General features: G+C 36.5%; 1 protein-coding gene across 1 annotated transcript; it reads right to left on the reverse strand.

The window, feature by feature from the left end:
* Positions 1-151: 151 nt before the first annotated feature.
* Positions 152-23704, reverse strand: LOC311591390 (vomeronasal type-2 receptor 116-like). Its single transcript, XM_084770930.1, has 7 exons — positions 23624-23704; positions 20550-20690; positions 17736-18018; positions 16635-16922; positions 15039-15266; positions 4811-4934; positions 152-1101 (listed from the first exon to the last, which is right to left on the reverse strand). The coding sequence occupies exons 2-7, from the start codon at positions 20660-20662 to the stop codon at positions 203-205; spliced, it is 1935 nt and encodes a 644-aa protein (XP_084627056.1). The 5' UTR covers positions 20663-20690; positions 23624-23704; the 3' UTR covers positions 152-202.
* Between the last annotated feature and the right edge of the window lie 224 nt (positions 23705-23928).

The raw sequence follows: 23928 nt of genomic DNA on the forward strand, positions 1-23928 counted from the left end.
ATCTCTAAAGAAGAAAGGTTTAGCATATGATTATATGAAAAAGGTAGATAACATTAGTAGATAAGATACTGACTAGCATCACCATTAGAAAAAAGTGTGAGAGTCATTCTAATAGCAAATAGATATTGTATTGCAACCGTATACTTCGTGGCTGTGTAGACCCATTTATTTGTAAGTATTAGTTCATATACTGAGTTTCGGACTAGAATTTCTTCCCGATCTTTTGGATAGAATTTCTTTCTGGCCTTAACAAAATTATGTAGAATTTAGGAACAAAGATGCATCCAAGCATCCCAGCAGTGGATGCCAAGATGGAGAAGATCTCCACAGCAACCATGACCATGCCCTTGGTGCTATGATATACAGGGATGAAGCTGATCCAGACACTGCAGAACACCAGCATGCTGAATGTCAGGTACTTGGCTTCATTGAAGGTGTCAGGCAGGTTTCTCACCAGAAAAGCCATAGTGAAGCTTCCCATGGCCAGGCAGGCCAAATATCCCAGGACACAGTAGAATGCAGTAACTGAGCCCTTGTTGCACACAATGATGATATGGCCATGTTCAGAGTGTGCATCAATATCCACAAATGGAGGAGAAGATCCTAGCCAAATTGCACACAGAATCACTTGGAATAGAGAGCAGATGGGAATGATGTAATTAGGTACCCCTGATATTAGGATATACTTCATCCTTCTTCTGGTACCTGTGAGATTGAAAGCCAGAACTACAGTGATTGTTTTTGCCAGAACTGTGGAAATAGCCACAGTGAATACAATTCCAAATGTGATCTGCTGCAGGATGCAGGTGGCTGTGTTTGGTCGTCCAAGGAAGAGCAAGGAGCAGAGGAAACAGAACATGAGTGATAGAAGTAAGAGGTAGCTGAGGGTTTTGTTATTGGCCTTTACAATAGGAGTGTCATGGTGCTTCACGAAGACCCCAAGAACCACAGCAGTGAATGCCGTGAAGCACAGGGCTATTAAGGCAAGAGCCATACCTAATGGATCTTCATAGCTCAGAAAGACCACAGCTTTGTCTATACAGTGGTTCTGTTCGGGGTTGGCATACTGCTCCTCTGGGCACATCACACATTGATCCACATCTGATGGAAAAAGGGAGGTTTTATTAGTAGCGTTCAGCATTTTATTGATAGGATATTAGAGAAACGTTGCAGTATGCACATTTTAATACTGTTTTTGTAACTCAGGGACAGCGTTGCACAGCAGTGTTTTTATTTGATCATACTCATTCTCTTTAAATAAAAAGCAATCATTTCTATGTTTATTGAATTTTGTTGATGATATCATTTATAATGTTTTCTGTCAGTACAGTTTTCTACATTGTTCTTCATGTTATACTTAAATGACTTAGACTCTTGAGTTCAGGAAAGGTAAATTAATTAGTGACAGTGTACTTGAGTGTATTTTAAAATAACAAATTCTGTATGTTCATTGTGTCCTGAGGTTGTTGACTGTTTTATCACTATTGCCTCTTTGACAGAAAAAGACTCTGCCTTCTAGTGGGAAATGACCTGTTGTAATATTTTGAGGTTCAATTCAGTAGCCCAAACACACTCACATAAATGTAATGAGCAGGTTGTATGTGTGCTTTATATTATTTTGTGTGTGAATGCAGAAGTAATAAGAAATCTTGTGAATCGGAGTTTTAATGGAGTTATAAAGAGGATGTAGTATGTGAGAGTGAGAGTTGAATGACATATTAATATAGAGTTAATGATTGAAAACTGCAACATATTAAATAACACTGTTCTCAGTTTTGTGCTTATCTGGTCATAGGGACCAAGACTCATGATACTTGTTAACACTGAGAGTAGAAAACTTTGATCTTACTGAGCACTAAAATTTTTCATCTTGATTCCATTTTGTTTGGAATCATTCAGCCCATTCCTCCTCCCTTCCTTTAATCTCTATGGGACTCAGACTCTGTGAGTGGACTCAAGGGTGAAATACACATGGAAAAACAACATGAGCAAAATAACACAAGGATTCCAATAGTGCTAACCAATATTTTTTATTTTCCCATAATACTTCATTCATAAGTTGCAAGATCGATCCAGAATGGCAACTGATATATATGTATGTGAAATTTCACCCAGTCATTGGATAATTGCAGAAAGTGATGATATGCTTCAAGCCATTTCATTATTTTTATGTAGAGGAATGTATTTATGGATAGATATATCTAGTTAATGTTTTTAAACACCTTAACTAGTTCATTCAACTGTCAAGAGAATATAAATATTTCTCAGAAAATTAGAATTCAAATTCCAGTACTTATGTCTGGTGTCTCAAAACTGCATGTAACTTGATCTACATGTGTTTTTGTAGCCTCTCACCTACATCTGCACTTGTGACATGCATCTACCTTCCTCCAAAACATAAACCTAGTTAAAGTGTTAAGAATATTTTTTTGTAATTTTGTGGAATATATTAATTTAAATCTCCTCTACTACTACTTGCTTTTACATTGAAAACAATTTCATCACATGTGGTTTATTTTAGAGAATGTGGTATGTTGGAATGCATGTATATAAGAAGCCATCTTCTAGGAGTTAGATACCTACTCCTTCTACATGGATCCTGGGCATGTATTCAGTTCGTCAGCCCCAGTGTCAAGAGATTTAGATTCTGGGTCATCTCAATTGCCACTAGTGCCCTTTAAGAACTTTCAGTTAGTTATATAGAATAACAGGCAAAATACTTGAAAAATTATCCATTGACTATTTGCATTTAGTCACTGCTAAATAAATAATCTTGACTAACACGTTGTGTGTAGATGGTGATAATATTTTGAACTAAGTTCCTTCTGTATCAATTATTCTAAGCTATAATATTATTACATTAATTGGATGCTGTATATAAACTACTGATTCCTAGAATCCTCATATTTCCTACGTTATGTCTGAAGAATCATCCGCCCCCATACTTAGAATTACATAACATCAGACATTTGAAAATTGGTCCTTGGATATTACAAAATATCTTCCACCTAATTCTTAGATTATCATAATTATAAGAGAAATGTTTTCCCTCTATATTAATATAACAGAGAACTTGTATTTGGTACCCAATAGTGACATGACAGGATCTAGCACGTCTGATGCCATATTCTGTACTGCATGGAATCCTGTATCTATGTGGTGTGCACAAATCATGTAGGGGTACATAAATACATGCAAAGAGAATAAATAAGCATTTTAAAAGATCCATGACTAGAATCTAATCTACATAGAGTTTTACTTTTTAAATATATTTTATTAATGTATTCATATTATATCTAAATCATTATCCCATCCCTTGTATCCTCCCATTCCTCTCTCCCTCCCATTTTCTCCTTACTCCCCTCCCATATGACTGTGATGGAGGGGGACCTCCTCTTCCTGTATATGCTCATAAGGTATCAAGTTTCTTCTTGGTAGCCTGCTATCCTTCCTCTGAGTGCCACCTGGCTTTCTCATCCAGGAGATGTAGTCAAATATGGGGCACCAGAGTGCATGTGAAAGTCAGACCCCACTCTCCACTCAATACAAGTGGATGAAAGACCTCAACATAAAACCAGAGACACTAAGTCACTTAGAAGAAAAAGTGGGGAGGAGCCTGAACACATTGGCACAGGAGACAACTTCCTGAACAGAACATAAACAGCCTAGGCTTTAAGGTCAACAATTAATAAATGGGACCTTATGAGGCTGAGAAGCTTCGGTAAGGCAGGAGACACTGTCAACAGAACAAAGCGACAGCCTACAGACTGGGGAAAGGTCTTAACCACCCCTACATCTGACAACGGTTTAATTTCCAAAATATATAAAGAACTCAAGAAATTAAACACCACAAAACCAAATTACCCAATTGAGAAATGGGGCTCAGAACCAAACAGAGAATTCTCAACAGAGGCCTATTGAATGGATAAGAAACACTTAAAGAAATGCTCAAATTTCTCAACAGAGAAATGCAAATCAAAACAACTCCGAGATTCCATCTTACACCCATTAGATTGGCTAAAATAAAAAATTCAAGTGACCCCACATGCTGGCGAGAATGTGGAGAGAGAGGAACACTCTTTCATTGCTGATGGGAATGCAAACTAGTACAGCCACTTCGAAAATCTATCTGGCACTATATCAGAAAACTGGGAATAGGGCTTCCTCAAGACCCAGCTATTCCACTCCTTGAAATATACCCAGAAGATGCTCCAGCACACAACAAGGACATATGCCCAACCATGCTTATAGCAGCCTTATTCATAATAGCCAAAACCTGGAAACAGCCTAAGTGTCCCTCAGTAGCAGAATGGATAAAGAAACAGTGGTACATTTACACTACGGAATACTACTCAGCTATTAAAAACAAGGGATTCCTGAAATTTGTAGACAATTGGATTGAACTAGATATGATCATAATGAGTGAGTTAACCCAGAAGCAGAATGAGTCAAATGGTATATACATAGAGTTTTAGAAGAGATAAGTCATTAAGAATATCTATAAAATTCATGGAACTGAAGGTTGATTACCAAAATATTCCTCTGCCATCTGAAAATGAGTCACAGTGTCCATAAGGGTTTATTGTTTGCTGTTGTTTAAGAAATTGTTGATATTTGTATCTCCACAAAGACCTGCATAGGAAAGTTATATATATATATATATATATATATATATATATATATATATATATATACACACACACACATATATATATAATTTTTCTCCTGTTTTTTTTCACAAGTGATTTATCTCAAAGTGGGTAGGAGATGATGATAAATGTGAAGGTTTCTGTACAGCAGCAACACGCACTTGTCTCATTAGAAATTTCATTTTCTGGGCATGGGCTACATTCAAAACAGCAGGTGGCCATTCCCTCTTTCCAGAATTTTCTGAATCCAGGACCACAGTCAGCACTACACACAGAGGGCAATATCTGAGAAAAAGTAGACACATGCTCATATCAGATTTTTTCACCTACTTCTTCCATATATATTACACTAGCCTGTTGAGTTATGAATGACCTTATTCTATAAACATGAACTGATGGAGCACATGTCACATAGTACATTGTATAGTGTCAAGCACATAAACATATGGAAACAAAATTGATGAAAAATTGAGTTGTTTCCCAATTCCTAGAAAAGAAGTAACAAGAATTGATGGTGTTCTGTATACAAACACTACAGAACATCAGCTGGATTTTTCTAGCTAATGATTGTCAAGTTGACACCAAGTACAGTAAAAAGATAGAGGAAAATTACCTGAGAAGTTAGGTCCAGCAGACTAGACTGTTCCCATATTTGTGAGGCATTTCATTCAGTGGTAATTTATGTATGAGTTATCATCCCACTGTGGGAGATGCTCTTTCTAGGCAGGGATCTATGAGAATTCTAGCAGAACAAGTCAGTACACAGAGCTTTTTCAGGGTCTAGATTTAGTTCCAATCCACAGATGCCCTGCCTTGTCTTCCTTTGACAGTCATGGGTGAGACAAATCAACTCTTTCTTCCTTTTGCTTAGGGTCAGTATTTAATCACAGCAACAGATTAGGTGTGTAATACTAAAAGACTCATGCACCCAGGAAAATTTATCCTAGAATCTCAGAAACCAAACATGACCTCCAATAATCTGACAGTGTAAACTTTGACAAGTTGAGTATAAAGAGACAAAGAAGTGAGTGGGCAAATCCTGGTTTATTTGTAGTAAGAAAGTGCTGAATTTCTGTGTATTGAGCTGTAGGGTGGAGTGTTTCCTGAGGTCAACAGGCTCCACAGGGCCTGTGAATATGAGAACACTTGAATAAAGTTTGTTTAATTTAATTTGAAGAAATTTAAGTTGAAATAAAATATTGAACTTGAAGGTCATTTGCATGACAATGAACATTGAAATTGGGGACTGCATGGATAATTGGTCCGTTTCTTCCTTCCCAGTTTGAGTACTTCGCTCTATAGTTGAGTTGAATTTTGTGATGGATCAACCTTATTGATATATGTATGTTGAGTCATGCTTTTATTCCAGGAATGAAGTCATGTTCTGCTAAGAGAGTGATCTTTCTCTTTTGTTGCGGAGTTCTTTTGGTAGGTGATTAGTCAAGATTATTCAATGCATAGCCAGTGTAGAGATGATTTTCTAATAGTTTATATTACACTTTAAAGCAATGCATTTCCACTACTCTTATAGAACAGCTCTCTTCATGTATGTGAATGAGTTTCTCTTTTCCCTATGGAGGCAAGAAACCTGTCTTTCTCATAAGCAATTCTTATTGCCTTTGTGTTTCCATTAGAGAATGTGACTACTACAATTCAGTTATTTGTTATAATTATTTGTTAATTAATTCTGCATGTTATTACTGCGATATTGATTCCTTTCTAATAGATGTTTTTCTTTCTGCCATCCTAGTGTTGTCTTTATGTAGCATTGGAAACTTTTGCTCATCATATTTATATTTGTGAAGGAGTTCTTAAAGTATCATTTATAGCTCTGTTTCAGTGCACATGAATTTTGTAATTATGTTCATTATTGAACTTTGGTCCCTATCCTTCTATTATTAGATATCAAAATACTATGTGTAGTAACTAGCCTTGACAATTATGTGCCTAAATGTTTGACACACATCATTGTTACTCTTCTCCTTTAAGAGCCTCCATAGTGGAATCTTCAATTCTTCATGTGCTGCTATTCTATGAATGGGGCTTTATATAGAAGCATTCCATATTCTCATCTTGGTTCAAAGCAAAATTAAATAATATATATCAAGTTCTGGCTCATTTTTTGTGGTGATGTATACCTTTAATCCTAGCACTCAGGGAGGCAGATGCAGGGCAATTGCTGTGACTCTGAGACCAGTCTGCTCTGCTAAGTGAGCCCTGGCATGCCAAGGCTACACAGAGAATCCTTATCCAGAAAAACAAAACAAAACAAAGAAACAACAACTAAAAACAAAGTTGGACCATTTCTGATGTTGAGAGGTTAGTACTTAACAAGTGCTCTCTCTGTGTAGCCACAGATCGTTTTTTACTTAAGAAATTTAAAGCTACATTTTACTGGATACAACGTAGATGCCTTCAGTCTGTCCTTTTTCTCTCATTGTGGCAATGGTTTGTGAAATTGACCTGCTCATCATATGCCCTTTGTATACTCTGTATTTCATTCTTCTTTATTGTTTTATCTTCATCATACTTTGATCATTCTAACTCATATGTCTTGTTTTCAAGTCTTTGCATCCAATCTTCAACTTGAAATATTCTTTTGGTGAGAACACTGATGCTTTTATTTGATTTACTATGTTGTTCCCTTCCCTATTTTAGTTTGATTATTTAACAACATTTTGTATCTTCCCTGCCTTCTTGTTTCAACTCTTCACTCAGTGTTTTTTGTATCCAAGTTTTCAACATCTCATTGTTTGCTCTCAAATTTGATTCGGATTCTTAATTCTTCGGGAACTCCTATAATTTTTTTATATTACATAATTTAAATATTACATCATGGCTATCTTAAAAGGATTCAATATAGCATGTTATCTTGACCAAAAGCCAATTAAAAATAAACTGATGCCCATGGAATTAATGGTTCAAAGACGTATATCTTGTGAATGGTACAGATGTAGTTAAAATATATATTTGAATGTAAGATGAAGCTCAGTTATAAGAACCAATGAAATTAGGTATTGTTTTTAATGCCCAGCTACAGCAAAATTATTTTTCCCTAATTTTATATCATTTTTTCAGATTACATCCTGATTTTTACTACTCACTTGTATCTTCATGTTCCCATGATCTTTCTTCTCCCCTATTTCTCTCCCCTAGACCTCTGACAACAGGGGACTTCCTCCTTCACCATATGGCTACAGCATATAAGGTCTCATCCTGGTGCCTTCTTCTCCTTCTGTTTTCCAAAGGGCCTCCCACCACATGGAAGTGATCAATTATGGGGAAATATAGTTTTCGTCAGAGGCAGTGTCTACTGTACACAAAACTGAGAGATAACGAGTGGTCTAATCTCCAATTATTCCATCCCACTCTCTGTACCCTACCAGGTGTCCAGCAGCAAGTCCCAGCATCTGTGCTAAACCACCCCTGGGTGGAGCCTCTCATAGGACATCAATTTTGAGTTGATATCCTCTTATAAGTGAATATACACCCTGCCTGAATTTCTGGGTCTCTGTTACCTCACATTGGATGACCATTTTTAGCTCCATACATTTTCCTGGAAACTTCAAGGTTTCCTTGTTTTTAAAAGATGAGTAGGATTCCAATGTGTAAATGTACCTTAGTTTCCTTACACAGTCTTTGGTTGAGGTGCATCTAGGTTGTTTCCAGATTCTGGTGGTTTTAATCATAGTTGAGCAAATGTCTTTGTTGTATAATTGAGCATTTTTCCATATATACCCATGAGTGGTATAGCAGGGCTTTAAGTATCACTATTCTCCATTATCTGAAAAAGTGCCAGATTGATTTTTATACTGGTTGTGCAAGTTTACACTTCCACCAGCAATGGAAAAGTGTTACCCTTTCCTCACATTCTAGACAGCAGTTGCTGCCATTTGAGTTTTTTGTTTTAGCCATGGTGGTGGGTGTAAGATGGAATGTCAGAAGTGATTTCATTTAGCTCTCACTGATGACTAACATTCAGCATTTTTAAGTGTTTCATGTGGAAAAACAAAAATCCCAGAATACCTAAAACAAACCAGTACAATAAAAGATCCTCTAGAGGAATCTCCATACCTGATCTCAAGCTGTACTATAGAGCAACAATAATTAAAACAGCATTGTACTGGCATCAAAATATGATGGTTGATCAAGGTATCGAATTGAAGACCCAGAAATAAATCCACACACATATGGACATTTGATTTTTGACAAAGAAGCCAAATCTATTAAATGGAAAAAGATAACATCTTCAACAAGTGTTTCTGGTATAACTGGATGTCTACATGTAGAAAAATGCAAGGACACCCATATTTATCACCATGCACAAAACTCAAATCCAAGTGGATTAAAGACATGAACATAAAACCAGAGACAATCAATGTTAGAAGGAAAAGTAGGAAAGTAGGAAAGAGCCTGTAAGTAGCACAGGAGACAACTTCCTGAACAGAAATCCAAGAGCCAAGGCAATAAAGTCAACAATTAGTAACTAGGACTCCATGAGGCTGAGAAGCTTCTATATGGTAGAAGATACTGTCAAGAGAACAAAGCGACAGCCTACAAATGGGAAAAGATTTTCACCAACTCTACTTCTGACAAAGGACTAATATCCAAAATATATAAAGAGTTCAAGAAATTAACACCACCAAACCAAATAATCCAATAAAGAAATGGATCTCAGAACTAAATGGAGAATTCTAAGGAGATGAATATTGAATGGCTGAGAAATGCTTAACATCCTTAGTCAACAGAGAAATGCTAGTCAAACTATGTTGTGATTCCATCTGACACCCATCAAAATGGACAAGTTCATAAACTCAATTGACAGCACATGTAGGCAAGTTCGTGGAGAAAGGGAACACTCCATCATTGCTGGTGGGAGCGCAAACTTGTACAACCATTTTGGAGATCAATCTGGCTCTTTTTCAGAATACTTAAGAATCCCTTAAGACCCAGCTATACCGCTCCTTTTAATATATCCAGAAGTTGTTGTACCACACCACAAGGACATATACTCAACCATATTTATAGCAGCCTTATTTGTAATAGCCAGAACCTGGAAACAACCTAAATGTTGCTCAGTCAAAGAATAGTTAAAGAAGCTGTGGTACATTTGCACTATTGAATAATACTCAGCTATTAAAAACAAGAGAATCCTGAAAATTGTGGGCAAATGAATGGAACTAGGAATGATCATATTGAGTGAGTTAACACAGGCTCAGAAAGACTCACATGGTGTATACATGCATATAATTGGACACTAGCCCAACAAGGATGTCCCCTGAAAGTCTTAACTAACCATGAGACTAGGATAGATAAGGGGACATCCTATTGGGATTCCAGGTGAGCAAAGTACATGAGAATAGGGAAATAGAAGGATCCAGTGGGTCCTAGGAACCTACAAGAAGCACATCATGATCAGCAGATCTGGAACCAGGGTGTCTGCTTAAGCTACTGCACCAACCAAGACAACATACACAGTAAAATTTGGACCCCTAATCAGATATAAGCAAGAGACAGGTCATTATTCTCAGTCATGTGGGAGTGAGGACTGACTCTGACATGAACTCTGGAGCCCCATATTTAGCCATTTCCCCTTGGTGAGGAGGTCTGGTAGTACTCAGAGAAAGAATAGGAAGGCTACCAAGATGAGACTTGAAAGGCTGTGACCATATGGGGGAGGAGGTCCTCCACTGTCTGTGAAAGAAGGACAGTGGGAGGAATGGGAGGAGAGAAGCAAGGTAATTATATTGAGATGTAATTTGAATAATTAAATAATAATAACAAAGAAATAAATTTTTTATGACCAGTGATTGTTATGTTCTTTATTTTGATGTTGGTTGTGGTAGTGTGTTTTCTGGATTTGTTTTGCTAAAGTAATGGTAGCTATTTCCTGTGTTTTCCTTAGTTTAGTTAGCCTCTGGTTTGGAGTTTTCCTCTTATCATCTTCATTAGGAATGGATTTTTGGATAGGTATCATCTAGTTTTATTTTCATGGATTATCTAATTTTCTTCATCCATTGTTAAGAAAATTTTGCTGTGCATAGTCATCTGGACTGGTATGTCTAGACTATTAGTGTTTGCAAGACCTCTGTCCAGGCCCTTCTGGCTTTTATGGCCTCTGCTGAAAACTCAGATGTGATTCTGGTAAGTTTGCAATTGTAGATTACTTAGCCTTTTTCTCTTGGTGCTTTTAACATTTTTCATTTTCTGTGCATTTTGTGTTTTGGTTATTATGTGGCAACAGGATTTTCTTTTATAGTCTACCCTCTATGGTGCACTGCAGACCTCTTGTATGCTTATAAGCATCTCTTTCTTCAAATTGCCAAAGTTTTCTGCTATTATTTTGTTGAAAATAGTATCTTGGGCTTGATCCTTGCATCTTATGTTTTTTCAATTCCTTTTATTCTTAGGTTTCATCTTTTCATGCTCTACTTGATTCCTTGGGTGCTTTATGTCAGCAACATTTTCTTTGATGGTTCCATCAAGTTATTCTATTGTATCTTCTATACCTGAGATTCTTACTTCCCTGTCTTGTACTGTGTTGGGTCTGCTTGCCTCTGCAGGTTCTGTTTTCCTCTGTAAATTCTCTTTTCAAGATTTCCTCAGTTTGTGCTTTTATTAGTTTCCATTTTCATCTTCAGGTCCTGAGCTGTTTTATTTATTTCCTTCAACTGAATGTTTGCATTTTCTTGAATTTCTTCCCGTGATTTCTTAACTTCCTCTGTACTGGCCTCTGTCTCAGCCTAAGTCCCCCAAATTGTTTGGCTCTATCTTCCTGTATTTTTATATGATTTACATTTCTTTCATCCATTATTATCTTCATTTTGAAGAATTAGAGGTCCTTTTCTTTGCTCCAGTTGTCAGAGAGTTTCCAGATCTGATTGCTTTTGTATAACTTTGTTTTGGAGATGCCATATTATTTTGGCTTTTATCATGTTTTGTCCCACTGGCCTTTAGTTATCTTGCTGTCTCTGATGTGTGGTTGTGGTTTCTGTTGTCCTTTTCTGACTGTTGATTTTGTTGATTTGAATAATGCCTCTCTACCTTATAGTTACTTTTTTGTTTTGTTAATTTTTTTGAAGATCTAACTCTTGTTTTTGTTTATTCTGTCAATTGTTCCCTTTGTTTCTAATTAATTGATTTCATCCACAAGTTTGATTTTTTCCAGCCATCTACTCCTTTTGGGTATTTCTCATTCTTTTTTTCCTAGCACTTCCAGATGTCTCTTTAAGTTGCTTGTATGAGCTGTTTCCAATCTCTTTATGAATGCACTTCCTTTCTGCTTAGTAGTGCTTTCAATGTATCCCATGAATTTGAATAGGTTGTACCTTCATTTTCATTGAGTTTTTGGAAATCCATAATTTCTTTCTTTATTGATTCTCTGTCCCAGTTGTCATTCAGTACAGAGTTTTTCAGTTTCCATGTGTATGTAGGCATTTTGTTATCTCTGCTATGGTTCTGGTCCAGCTTTATTTCATGGTTTTCTGATAATATTCAATATATTATTTCAATCTTCTTGTATTTGTTGAAGCTTGCTTTGTGACCTACTATTTGGCCAATTATGAAGAAGGCTCCATGAGGTGCTGAGAAGAAGGTATAATCTTTTGTGTTTGGATGGACATTCTGTAGATATCTGTTAGGCCCATTTGATACATGACATCTCTTAGTATAATTACTTCTCAGTTTAGCTTGTGTTTCATTTACTTACCCACTGATTAATGGGTGGGAATGTTTAAGTCCCCACTGTTAGTATGTGGTAAAGATGTCTGGTTTAAGCTTTATTATTGTTTCTTTTACAAATGTAGGTGCACTTTTATTTGGGGCATGGGTGACCAGAATTGTGAGTTCATCTTGGTTGAGTTTTCTTTTGATGAGTATGAGGTGTGTTTCTTCATGTCTTTTCTCTAATTTTGGTTGAAAGTCTATTTTATTGGATATTAGAATGGTTACTTCCACTCTTTTCTTCTGTCTGTTTGCTTAGGAGAACATTTTACAACCTTTTACTGTGAGATAATTTCTATCTTTGTGGCTGAGTTGCATTTCTTGAATGCAGAAGAACATTGGGTCTGCTTTATTTATCCATTCTGTTAGTCTATTTTTTGGTTTATTGGAGAATATTGACCATTGATATTTAAAGATTTTTATGACCAGTGAATGTTAGGTTGTATATTTTGATTTATGTGGTGGTAGTGTGTCTATCTGGTGTTGTTTTGCTAAAGTGAAGTTATCTATTTCCTGTGTTTTCCTTGTTTTAGTTAGCCTCTTTGGTTTGGAGTTTTCCTCCTATCATCTTCTATAGGGCTGGATTTTTGGAAAGGTACTGTTTAAGTTTATTTTTTTCATGGAATATCTCCTTTTCTTCATCCATGGTTATTGAAAACTTTGCTGGACATATTAATCGAATTAATCTGTAGAGTGTTAGGGTTTGCAAGACCTCTTCCCAGGCCTTTTTGGCTTTGATGGCCTCTGATGAAAATTCAGATGTGTTTACTCCCAGACACAGAGTCAGAGATATAAAGTATAGATGGAGCTCTCAGGCACACATCCAGTCTCTGGGGTCTGGGCTCATGCCCACAGGGACACAGCAATGTCTTTGTGGCCTAGTTTATGTGGCCTGAGGCCAGACTCACCATGTTCCAGACAGTGTGGACCCATCTCACCCAGGATACTAGAGCTTTGATGTTCTGAATCTCTCAACCCAGTCCCTAGGCTCAGTCTCTCTGATCATAGAACATGATCTGTGCTGCCATCTTGGATCCTCTTATAATAATTATCAATTTGTTGCTTAATATGACATTGAACATTCTTTCATTTAAGTCTATAACATTAGAGTTATGTTATTCATTTCCATATCTTCATATTTTTGGTTATTTTTTTACATTGGGTTATGAATATAGGTAGCAGAGCATTGTTTATATTGTTTTGAGTTCTGTATGCTCTTCCCGTGGTTGCTTATGTAATATTCTACTAAGATGTGGTTATACCAAAAATGAGTGTTCATTTCTACTTACAGAATTGATATATATTTCAGTTGCTACACCTTCAGCTCATATGTTCTTTTCCCTTAGATAGATTTTTCTCATCACACTGAAGAGAATAATTTACTATAAATTTTATATTTTCTGAGCAATAGGACATATCACTTGATATCAAAATTGAAGACATTCCTGAAATTAAATCTTTTAAAAATTCAATGACCTTTGGGGTTGGGCAATTTCCAGTGAATACCTTAATATCACCCACATCACAATTCATAGCTATAGTATACAAATCACATATCATGTGAAATTTCTTTTGATAAAGCCACATTTGTATTCCTATCAATTCACCACATATAGAGAATTAAAAATAAAACCCCATTATTGATTGGAATGAACTATATCATAATTCAGGGGGTTAAATAAGATTCTTCTGGTGAAAAATTTCTTCTCTAGTGTATGACTCAGGGCTGTAGAGATGTTACATTGTCAGTAAAAATTATTGCTCAAGAAGAGGACCCATGTTTGACTTTGAAAACCAATTTTTTGGTTAGAAATCCACCTTAAGTTCCCACGAACCTGCATAACTTCTTAGAATCCATATGCATTACATGTGCCAGTATTGCATAGACATATATACAGATGCACCATTCATAAACACGTGAAAGAAAAAAATTAGTTGAAAAAAAAACCAAGGTTATAAATCTTAGAAAATCTAAAATGGTTCATGAAAATTTACATTCATATAGGTAAGCACTTAGAATTTAGAAGCTCGATCTAAAAAGGCTTGAAAAGTATTACATAATAAAATGAATGATATTTTTTCTTTACTCCATCCTTTCAATAACATCAGTATCTTTGAAATCTGTGCCAGAGTCCCACAGAAGTGGGAAAATCATTGTGTTGTAATAAGATTGGAAACAAGAAACACTTGCTCACTTTAGAGCAAGTAATATAAAACAGTAGTAAAACACAGTGTTATAGTTATATTAAAAACTAGAAAGAGAGGCTGGGCAGTGGTAGCACACTCCATTAATCCCAGGGAGGCAGAGGCAGGTGGATCTCTGTGAGTTTGAGGCCAGCCTGGTCTACAAAGTGAGTCCAAGACAGACAAGGCTACACAGTGAAACCCTGTCTTGAAAACCCAAAACAAATCAACCAACCAACCAGCAAACAAAAAACCAAAAAACCAGTAAGAGATCTAATATTTTAAATGTAACTATATGGAAATTGAATGTTCAACATACTAGTAAATATATCACATCAAAAGAAAAAATAAGAAACAAAGTATAAGAGGACACCTTTTGATCCCTTATTTGACAATCTATTTTATTTTACTAATTTAGAATGTGCACACATGACACTGATGCCTGGTTAGTCCGGAAAATCAGTACAATCAGTTCAAACGTACCTTTGTACTTCCTTTGGCCCACTCCATCATCTCTGTAGATAAATGGAGCTTTTGGCCATTTGGAAAATAGGGGCTGAAAGTTCCAATCTTCACCTTAATTCCAATACCTTGTTGCCAATTGGAAATATAGAAAATATCAGTTTCCCATTGCAGTTTTTCTCTTTGGTTCATATTTACTCTGTCACCAACTGGATTTGTGAAGTGAATGTTCATCAGAATGTCATAAAGCTGAAATAGAAATAGCATGCTTTAGTGCACAATCCCTTTCTTGAAGCCAGACAGTGTAATCTCACATTATTTTAAAGGTAAATTCAATGAACATATCCAGGAGCAAAATCTCAGTGGTAGCAACTGGATAAATAAAATTAAAATCTCTGTGACAATCTGGAGACCTAGAGATATGGAGGCCTTCTGGGAGCATGTGGGAGTGAGTCTAGGTAAGAGTCCTAGTAGCAAGGGTCATGGATGGAGACTAGACAGAACTATTTGTGGAGGGAAGGAAACACCATCCCACCCAACAAAACTTCAGCCCAAAATTTACCCTGCCTATGGAAAATACAAGGATAAAGGTAGCAGTGAGATTGAGGGATGCCCAAAAAATTCCAGGACCAATAGGAGACACACCCCCATGGGAGAAAACCAGACCCTTACACTATTAATGACATTTTTCCATGCTTGCACATGGGAGCCTAGTAAAGCTATTCCCTGAGACCCTACACCCAGAAGTGGATAGAAACAGAAGCTGATATTCACAGCCAAAGACAGGGTGAAATGTATGAAGTCTAGTGGAAAAGTTGGAGGAAAGAAAGAAATATCTGGGAGTAACAGAGTTCCACAAGTAGGCCAAAATAGGAAGCTAACCAGGGCACAAAGTGGTTGTGGAGATTGAAACACACACTGAGGATCAAGCTTAGGTCTGTGCCTAGGTCCCCTACACAGATAAAGCCAATGGGCAGGTAGGCTTATATGTGCTCCATAATAAAGAGAGAGCAGGATGTCTCAGATTAGGACTCAGTTGGATCTCTATGATCACTACTTTTTAGTGGAGTTGCCTGACCTGGCCACAGGGAAGAGGAAATGCTCAACCCTGATGCAACTTAATGAGCTTGGGTGAGTGGGTAAGAGGGATCTTCTTTTCTGAGGAGTAGGGTAGTGGGGATGGACATAAAGCTCGAATAGCCTACCCTCAGGATATAGAGAGAATAAAGAAATTAATTAAATTAAAAATTATCAAAATGTTACTATAGTTTTATAGCTCTCAAGAGTATACTACAAAACACAGAGACATACTTGCAGAACCAAACGACATATGTATCAAAGTCAATAGGCATCATAAACAACATTCCGTACCACACACTAGTGCTTTTACATTTTACATTTTTTCCTGCTATTTCCTTTTTTTATATTTAAATAATTGAATCAGATTATATCCCAATTGTTATCTCCTCATTCGTATCTTCCCATTACCCTTTTCTCCCTCTTTCACCCTACAAAGCTTTATATTTCATTTCTACTGCACTCGCATGGCGCCTGTGAGAGCCTTATAAAAGTATGTCTTTGATGACTTCAAATATTATACAACAGAATAAATAGTACCTTAAAGCACTGATGATTGGAGTTCTTCCATGCGCTTATTTCCTGATGAGCTATGTAATGAAATAACCACTTATGACTGGCATGAGCAAAGGCGTACACAGCATTGTATATGTAATAACTGCTACCACTAAAGGCCATGTCAAAAGTGTGTTCCATTAGCCACTGCAACGTGGCATTGGATGAGCAGTTCTTCTTTGCGTTACAGTTAGATGCCAAGGCTTCACAGCTAAAGTCCATCCACTCCAGGCTTGCCAGATATTTGTCAGAGTATTTGATAGGGTTCACTGTCTGGACAAAAGTTTTGAAAACTGAAATATCTGGACGATGGTGTTCAAAGGTAAGAGTCCCATGAAATGAGTCCAGTGTGTAGTCCCTCTTACTTATAGCATCGTCCCACTCAGAGGTGGTGATCCATATTCTCTTTATATCTAGAGATTCCCATCTTCTTACACTCAAAGCTAGTGTATACTCTATGTCACCATAAACGATGACCACATTTGTGGAAGATGTCATGATTTGGTTGTAATACACTTCTGCTCTTGACATGTATAACTCCATGTTGACTGGGATCATGCTCACAAAGGCAAAGCAGACTATGTTTATTTCCATCTCTCTCCTCAAATATGAGAGAAATTGTATGCCCTGATCATTGTCTGAGATGACTAGTCCAATCCAGTTCCATCTGAAATAAAGTAGGAAGGAGACCATGGCCAGGGCTAGAGGCATGTCCTTAGGGCCCATCTGATATAGAAGAGGAAATTGTTCATGATCACTTAGGACAGGATGGAAAGGCCCAAATGTAAGCAGAAAGACCTAGGACACAGGTAATAGCATGAGGCAGCAAGAATATACAAGAACTTGTAAACACATTTCTCTTCAGAGAGTTCTAGCGAAACCAAATAGCTCTTATGTCTTCCCTCATCTCTATTTCAAAGAAGGACATGTGGGTGGAAGACCTATCATATCTCTAAATAGTAAGGCCTTTTTAACAAATAGATTGATGGAATCATGAGGTTATTCTCCTCCTTAAATTCTTCTTAGAATTTCTGAGTCCTACCACAAGAGACATATATCAAAAGTCCCACTCCAAAAAACTCTCACCTTGTAACCTAGGAAGAGGGTCATGAATGTCTGTATTGTTGACGTTGTTTCCCAGCTTGTTCCTGTAAGTAACACTGCGCACAATGTGTTTCTTGTACAGTCATAATTAGGTAGAGCATTGTTTATGACCATACGCATATAACTGGTGAATTGTGGCAGTGTCTTACAACGAAACTCAATGTAGTCAAGCAGAGACATATTTGGTAAAAGACCAGGGTTCCTGTTGACTTCATCCATGGAAAAAGCCAATGCAAAAGCAAATCGCTGGCTTTCTGGTGTTGTGCTGCAAAAGGAAACAGTGTTTATTATGAGCAGATATAAGCAGCTAATCATTTGTAATGAATACAAGAAATATCATTTATTGAACAGTATTTCCTCCCACCTCCAAAGACTGAAAAAGATGTACTCTGTGGTGAGATTATAATGACATAAGAAGCTGGAAATTATACATGCTTTAAACACTTCTGGGAATGTGACTCCCATTGATAATATATGGTTTTGACATCTTCTACAGAGACTGTTTCTGTGTCTTGCTTTTGGATGCTGGCTCAGAAGGTAAAGACATGAGCACATATTTGACAAAAGAGAAATTCTCAAAATTTTAATTTGAAATTATTGAGCAATATAAAAATATATATGACTGTGAGATGTCTTAGGTTATTATAATGAAATTAGCTAAGGCAGTAAAAGGAAGAATTAGGAGTGTACAACAGTCCTTATCAGGGGCTGCTTTTGGCTCCTGTACTTAAATTTATTTATAATTAGTGGCAATATATTTAACAAATCACCTCATTTCCATCTCCATCTCCTGTGTTTTTTCTTCCAGTTTAACTACTAGATTAATAAAATCCTTTTGTAAATTTTAGTGTTATGCAAAATATTATATCTAAAGAATAATTAATAAAAATATGTATGTAAATGTTTGTGTGGACAATCAATATTTTAGGCCACAATATGATAATACAATTCATGGTTTGATCTAGATTATTGTGACTCAAATGCAGATGCACATACTTGTTTCTGGTACTGAGATTAGAGAATAAGATCCCAAGACACTATCCAATGATGATTCACCTATTTTTTTCCCATACACACACATATGATGTACTCACACTGAGCATACGCTGGTAACACAATTTTTCTACTAGAAGACTTCCTAAACTAGATGTGGTGGCACATGCCTTGTAATGACAGCACTCAGGGAGGCAGATGCAGTCAGATTACTGTTAGATTGAAGACATCATTTTCTATGAAATGAGTGCAGAACAGCCAAGACATTGCCAAAAATTGTCTCAAAAAACATTATTTTGACCAACTCTCTGGTAACACCAACATAACTGTAGCTCCCTACTGAGAACCAGGAATATTCAGAAATTGCAGTGAACTTTGTAAATGCCATAATTTGTATTTATAAAATAGAATACAAAAATGTGTGCGAATGTTAATTTTTAAATTAAAATAGGCAACATATCAATTGTAAAATAATAGTATATTGCAGTTTTGTTTATGAGAAAAAAAATAACTCCTGTGTCTTCTGTGTCAAGCCCTATCTAACTAATATACATCAAATTTCCTACATCATTTTGAATGATTCACTCAGAATTAAATACAGTCAGTTTCCATATAAAATTTGTATCTCTGTGGTGTTTTTATTTATAAAAAGAGTTTCTATTAGAATATCCTTTACTTATACAGAGAACATTTATCATTGAGATTTTCAGTAACAGAAAAAAGAATTCAGATTCAACACTTGTGCTTTCAATCACTATATCCTACAACAAATGTTGGAAAACATCAATTATTTCAACTGCATGCCTAGCTTAGCTGTCCAATGTTCTGTGTTTGAAACAATTGAGAAATTCAGATACTTCATATGAATCCTATATTTCAAAAACATTCAGCTATGCGTAGCAAAATTACTGAAAGAGAAATGAAAGAGGTAAATATGACTGAAGTCTCAGTAAATAGACAATTCATACATAAAGGGAGAAGATGTATGGTTATTAAATAATGGCAAAATTGAATTAGTAAGTAGTTTCTCTCTCTGTTCTCAAGTGTTGCCACCTATCACATGACACAACTGCCACTCAACCAACCAAAAAAAAGGGATGTAAACTATAAACATTATGAGTGATAGCCTCTCTTTTCAAAGAATCCAAATCTATCCTTTACAGTCCAAGAGTGTGAGGCGCTCACCTTGGTTATATAAAAAAGCTAGTCTTTGTAAAACTATACCAGTAAGTATGAAGCAACAGGAACATAGTTCCCAGTAACCTGATCTCTTACTTCCGTTCTCAGTACATCTTCAGAAACCATAGTTTGACCACATGCAAAGAATTGGAGAGTGTCTTTGTATCTATGTGGAAGCTCTCAAGAGCCATGTGTAGCACAAACACTACTAACACAAACACTACATGCACTAGGAGATACAGCAGACTGTATAGTCATTTACTGTAATGCACTTAGGATAAAACTTGTTGAAATATATGGGATTGCTTTCAGCCATACATCCCTGGCTATGGTATAATGGAAACTTGATTAGGAGGACTATATATTTTGGGTCACTGTGGGAGATGTTTTTTCTGACAGCCTACAGCTTTAAATGAGGTGCCTAACAGAAATAAAATCAGTTAACTCCTGAAAAGAATTAAAAGCAGAAAAAAATGAAAGTGTCTGTAAAGTAGTAATAATTCACGCTTGGTATGCATGCTGTGAGAATAGGACAGAAGACTCAAAGTATTGCTGTGTTCCTCATCAAATACCTCATGAAACATGTGTTAGGATATTTATATGGAAGATTTTAAAAGCACTTACAATTTATTCAGATATTTGTTCCAATGCTCTCTGCCTAGTTTCTCAGTGGTTGCTTGAATGAAGAAGACACAATTTGCCCCCAAGTCCAGTTCTTTGTCTTCCTTCACATTCATTCTCCAATAGCACCTAGGATGAATGAACCTGGCCAGGAGAAGGGGGACGTTCAGTAGCAAGAAATGGAAATTCAAAGCACACATATTTGTCCTTCCTTAAACCTGGGCAATGTGGAATCTGAACCACCATCAGTACATCAAATGAGAACCTATGTTTTTTGACCTGCTTTTATTTCTCTGGTCAAAGAGATTCTAGCTGTCTGTTCTTGTTTCCTTGTTTTCTACATTGGTCCTGATTCCAGGAGGAATTTTTAACACCCTCTTCCCTTGGGTTATGCACCTGATGTCCACAGTCCATAGGAAAAGCATGGGTAGGTAAATAAATATGTGAATAGTTCAGTCCCAAGTTCCATGAAATCATTCATGTTTTAAAATTGGAAGCCTGTGGGAGAAAAGTCTTTTGTTCAAATTTGTTCCTTGGAATGTCCTAACAAAACCATTATATGAGTAAAATTATAAATGATCTCAGCATATTGTGTGAGATGATAAACAGTGAGACATGCAGAAATGGTTACGGAAAGACTTACAACACTCCAATTTATGCGGACACATTGGGAAGCGTATTGCAAAATCCAATTCAGAGAGATCTGTACACATTTAGAAAAATTGAGACTCAAAAAACAAGCGTATTGGGGACTATGCTACACTTTGCAATGGTACAGATTATCCAAACAAAGCCTTTGCTTCCATTGTCTTGAAAATCAATTAACAGGTCCAATATAAAAATCTACTCAGTATTGCTATATCAAAAATTATCTATCTTGTTTACAAATTAAAGGTTGATATTAAAGGTTCAGCAAGATCAAGAGAGAACATCAGATCTGTGTACCTTGTTTCAGATTCTAGAAAATACCAAGCAGTCCTACACTCAACCACTCATTTTTCATGGGAAAGTAAGTTGAATATTTGCCTTCTAAATCATTATCTCCTTCCCAGATTCTCCATTTTCAAATTCAATGCTGTGTGCTGACCCACTTTTCCCACATTACTTTTAATTTATTACATTCTTTTTTCTCGTTTTACATTCCAGTCATGGCTGTGAAGAAGTATTGTCTTGAGTATCTAAGAAGCAAATAACAACTAGGAAGGAATACTGGGTTTAATCTGTAAACCCTTATGTAATTTTCTGTTCATCTACTGATGAGTTAGTTTAGGCTCATCACCCTCTTGAAATACATATGGAGTTCAAGAAAAGCAGGGCAAATGCAGAAAATTGTCAGGTTTTGTGCTGATATAGCATATTTAGCATTTGAGATGAGAACACAAGGTTTGTATATTTCTCTGTGTCTTGTTGTATAGTTAAGAAATATCATTTAACTTATACATGACCTGTGGTCCTGTGATGAGCTCTCCTGGAGTGCTAAGACATGGATAGGAAGGAAAGTCACCAGAGAAGGCTTTCCTAGGAAGACAGAAATAAATCATCTCTTAAGCTGGCAAGTGAAATTTCCACTATGTGATATGGAGCATGGTATCCAGTTTTAGTGTGTAATAATAATTATTCATTTATTTACACATTCATACAGCTTAGTGGGATACCTTATGGAACAGGCACTCATACATGTCAGGTACCTAACAAGCATTTTTTCTCTCTGTCATCCGTATCTAGGATTAATCTTACTACTGATTTCATTTCTCAATTGAAAATCCTCCCTTTGATTCTATATCATTTGAGAGTTTGTGCTTGCTCAATTTCTTCAATAACTGTCATATTTTCTTCTGTATTTTTCTAAATACTGCTTTCACCTGTCACTCACATCCCAACACCTTCAGCCATTTTCAGGCATAAGTACAGCCCATACATGGCCCCTGGCTGATGTTGCAGTCTCATTAAACCCCCTTTGGCACATATTCTTAGGCTCTGTTGGTCTTCTTGTGGAGCTAGTGTTCCCTCCAAGGCCTTCTTTCTTTCCACTTTTCCACAAACTGTGTGCTCTCCCAGATGTTTCAATGTTACTCTCAGCATTCATTTCTATTGATTTCTTGGTTGATCCTCTTAAAGGACAGCTATGGTAGGCTCCTGTCTGTGAGTGCATCAGAGTATTGATAATAGTGTCAGAGGTTGGCTCTCATGCATCCTGTTGCTATGAATTACTTGGACATTCAATTAATTTTTGCTTGCTTTTTATCTCGTCACATCTTACAGGCAGGGAAAATTTTGGTTGAAATTATTTTTTGGGTTTGTTTCTGTTTCCCACTCACTACTAAGAATGCAATCTAACTAGAGGTTGGCCTCTTCAGTCTACATGTGCCCTGCTGGTAGTAGGTTGTCTTAGCTGGAGTCACCAGGATATCATTTGGTATTGCGCTGATAAATGAAGAGGAAATTTCCTAATCGTGCTCACCTCTCCTCTGCACTCCTCTGTGTCTTCTGGGCTCCAGCTGAATTCCAGCGTGATAGCCATCTCCACAGGTATTTATTGGTGATGCCCCTTCATATCTAAATCCCCACCTTTATCTTCAGATTCTAATCAGATTTTTCTTAAAGATTCATTTATTTATTCATTTATTATGTAAACAGTGTTCTGCCTACATGTATGCCTGAAGTCCAGAAGAGGGACCCAGATCTCATTGCAGATGATTGTACATCACCATGAGATTGCTGGGAATTGAACTCAGGACCTCTAGATATTCAGCCAGTTAGTTCTCCTGACCTCTGTGACATTTTTTCATCCCGATATAACCATGTTCATATTTATAATGTTTGTTAAGTAAAATTTTTATATGATGAAAAACATTTTCTTCAATATATTCATTTTTATTTTCTCGTTTTTGTATAAGTGATGAGTGATTAGAACTTGAGGATAAGAAAACAAAACTGGGAGATGGAGGTGAATAATGAGAGAGTGGAAGTGGCTTAGATTATATTCAGTTGTTCATTTACTCATCTTTACAATAATCACTTGCTTGTGTGTGTCCTACATTTAAAAACAAATACCAATATTATATATAATATTTTACCTTTATTTATTTGCGTAATGTGTATGTGTGTGTGTGCCACTTCGTAGCCTTGGTAAAATGGACTCAGTGATGGAAGTCAGGATATCAGGCTTGATGGCAGTCTTGGCTGTATTGCCAATGCTGGCACCCATCTTTAGTTTCTCTGCCATCAGCCTCCCCAGGTTTCAGATATTTCCCACCAACCCAGCTTGAAGCACAAATTCCAAATTCTCTAGAAACACTGATGTAATAATGCCCATTTTCACAGGACTGGAGACAAACTCCAAGTCATGTGTATGTGAAATAAGTATATTCCCCCTGAACCA

Source organism: Acomys minous, assembly GCF_964271855.1.
Source record: "Acomys minous genome assembly, chromosome: 20".
Taxonomy (NCBI): domain Eukaryota; kingdom Metazoa; phylum Chordata; class Mammalia; order Rodentia; family Muridae; genus Acomys; species Acomys minous.